The following is a 3240-nucleotide window of genomic DNA, read 5'->3' on the forward strand; positions in this document are numbered from 1 at the left end:
ACAACCTATGGAATGGGAGAAAATGTTTGCAAACCATACATCTGATAAGGGGTTAATATCCAAAATATATAGGGAACTTAAACAACTCAATAGTAAAAAACCAAATAAACCAATTTAAAAATGGGCAAAGGATCTAAATAGACATTTCTCAAATGAAAACATACAAATGGCCAATAGGTATATGAAAAAATGCACAGCATCACTAATCATCAGAGAAAAGCATATTAAAACCACAATGAGATATCATCTCACACCTGTTAGAATGGCTATTACCAAAACTATGAAAGATAACACCTTGGAGAGGATGTGGGAAAAAGGAGACCCTTGCATGCTGTTGGTTGGAATGCAAATTAGAACAGCCATTATGGAAAAAGTATGGAGATTCCTCAAAAAATTAAAAATAGAACCACTATATGATCCAGCACTCCCCCTACTGAGTATATATCCAAAGGATATTAAATGATTACAGATACTCCTGGACTCATGATGGGGTTACATCCTGATAAACTCACTGTAAATTGAAAATACCATAAGTTGAAAATGCACTTAATACTGATAAGCCCATCTTAAAGCTGAAAAATTGTTAAGTCAAACCATTGTAAGTCCAGATGCTCCTTGCCTTATGATGGTGTTACATTCCAGTAAACCCATATTAAAGTTGAAAAATCTTATGGTGAACCATCGTACATCAGGGACCATCTGTACGTAGAGAAGACGTCTGCACTCCCATGTTCATTGCAGCATTACTCACAATAGCAAAGATATGGAATTAACCTAATATATGCCAAGATATGGAATCGTATCTATCAATGGATGAATGGATAAAGAAAATGTAATACACACACACACACACACACACACACACAATGGAATATTATCCAGCCTTAGAAAAGAAGTATATCCTGTCATTTGTGACAATATGGATGAGCCTGGAGGACATTATAAGTGAAATAAGCCAAGCAGAGAAAGACAAATATCACACGCTCTTGCTTATATGTGGAGTGTAAAAAAGTTGAACTCATAGAAGTTGACAGTAGAATAGTGGTCACCAGGGGCTGGGGGACAGGGAGGAGGGGGCTGGGGAGGTTGGTACAAGAATACAAAATTTCAGCTAGACAGGAGGAATAAGCTCAAGAGATCTACCCGTACAACAAGGTTACTATAGTTAATAACAATGTACTGTACACTTGAAAACTGCTAAGAGAATAGATTTTCAGTGTTCTCCCCACAAAAATAAGTATGCGAGGTAATGCGTATGCTAATTAGCTCAATTTAGCCTTTTCACAGTGTATACATATTTGAAAACAATATGTTGTATGTGGTAAATAGGTGCAATTTTTGGTCAGTTAAAACATGGTTAAGATGATAAAAAAAAAAAAACAGAGCATCTGAAAAAAAGAAGAAAATGGGAAGGTGAGGAATCATTACTTTGTTCAGCACAGGGCAGCGGGCTGCGCGTCTCACTTCTTGCATCCCCGTTATTCACTTGGACAGCCACCCGTTCGCGGATTCCTGAAGTTAGAAAAGACCACAGCTGAGATCCACCAGAGCCTTGCCCGCCCTGTTCCCGTTTTGTTATACTTCATCCTGCTTCCCCTTTGCTCTGCTGTTTCTACTCACAGCCCTGTCTCCCCACCGTGAAGATGTTCGTGCTTTCCTGATTCCAATCTCTCTCTGACCACTTTTGCCTTCTGTTTCTGTCTCTCCTCCCCAGTGAGGCTCTGCGACTAACTCTTCCTCCTCGGCCTCTCAGTTTTTCCCTTCTAACTTTCTTCCTCCATGTCTCTCTCCTCAGTACATCAGGCTCCATTTCTGCCCTTGCTGTGTCTGTACGGCCTTCCCCTTTTGTGTTAAACAGACGTTGCCTTGGGTTGTGCATTAGTCCATTCCTCTGCCACTAGCTGGGGCCCCTGACCCACCACACTCATGCAAACTCAGTTAGTCTTACCTGCTGGCTCAGACTCTTGGGCACACTGTTTACTTGCTTGTGGGCTTCCTAGTGCATCATTTTTGTCACTGGTTGTATCTTTCCGCTTTGCCTTTATCTGTTCTGTCTCACAGAGGCTCTCCGAGGGACCATTTTCAGCTGGGGTTGTACCTAAACCATGTTTTGATTCATAGATATTTTATTTGCCCCCTGCTGCTCATCACTCCCTTCCAGCCGTCAGAGCATTGGCACCACTGGCGTAAGATCAAAGCACCAAGGCAGTAGCCAGATTCAAGCAGACACAGGCAGAAAATGGTGAGGCCAGGAGTATGGGAAAAATGATCAGGCCCAGAGCCATCAGGAACTGGCAGCGTGTTTAAGTAGTAGGAGAGAAAGAAACCCTCCTAGACAACCCGGAGGATAAAGACCCTGTTATTTAAATCCTGAACTTGAAAAATCGGCACATAGAAAGACTGAAAATTCTGGGCAATCATTAACACAAAGAAGCAGCCTTCACAGCACAGTCCAGAATGGAGCAAGATCAGCAAAGGATCTCCAAATAGAGCCAACAGGAACAAACCAGCATGGGACGATGGATCTGATTGTGACCAGGTCAGGCTTGGTAAAGAGTTTTCACCAGTTCCTAGGGGGAAGAAATTAGAAGTCTATTTCAGAAAATGAAGTATGGGTTTTGCCGTTCTCCCTGAACCCCTTTTAAGTCTTTGTCATGTACAAGTTAAAGACCCCCTCCAAGCATCAATAGAGCCCATCTGGAGCTGGCAGCTCCCATCTGATTCTTGAAGTCAGACTCCAGCCACGAGAGTGAGGGACGGGGTCAGCTGCACCCCTGGCTACAGAACCTCGGCCAGGCCAGGTCGCCTCCCTGCGTGTCCTCCTTGAGACACTCTGGGAACTGGTGATGGCTTGTGTTGACATCCACGGCCAAAGTGAACCTGCCTTTGTCCCCAGAGCTGCCCGGCCCAGTGGTCTTACCTGAGTTCCTACCAAGTCCCTGTTGCCTTGTCTCCACCGCCTTTCATACCAGCCCTCCCCACTGAATCCACACACCAGGATTCAATGTCTCATCAGCCTCCTCTTCCTCCATTTTTTGGTATTCTTTTTTTTTTTTTTTCTGTATCTTTCTTTCTGCCTATACAGTATTTCTCCATTTTTGCTTTTCGTTTCTGCCTTTTTCATTAGATTCTGGGAGCCACGCAGGGTAAGAATGCAGACTCTGGGTTCAGAAAGCCTGGGTTCATCTTTTGACCCGAGGCAAACTCCATACATGGTCTCTCTAGGTTTCAGTTTCCTTA

General features: G+C 43.4%; 1 protein-coding gene across 1 annotated transcript in view; it reads right to left on the minus strand.

Annotated features, from left to right (window-relative positions):
- LOC103602206 (nuclear autoantigen Sp-100-like) overlaps positions 1-3240 on the minus strand; it is a gene marked incomplete at both ends in the record, with an annotated part of 46380 nt that overhangs the window by 36374 nt on the left and 6766 nt on the right. The window contains 3 exons of the mRNA XM_008586620.1: positions 1429-1512; positions 1949-2098; positions 2508-2570. Of these exons, the coding sequence (XP_008584842.1) occupies positions 1429-1512; positions 1949-2098; positions 2508-2570 (297 nt within the window). The remainder of the gene's footprint in view (positions 1-1428; positions 1513-1948; positions 2099-2507; positions 2571-3240) is intronic.

This window comes from Galeopterus variegatus, unplaced genomic scaffold (assembly GCF_000696425.1).
Source record: "Galeopterus variegatus unplaced genomic scaffold, G_variegatus-3.0.2 Scaffold4049, whole genome shotgun sequence".
NCBI lineage: Eukaryota > Metazoa > Chordata > Mammalia > Dermoptera > Cynocephalidae > Galeopterus > Galeopterus variegatus.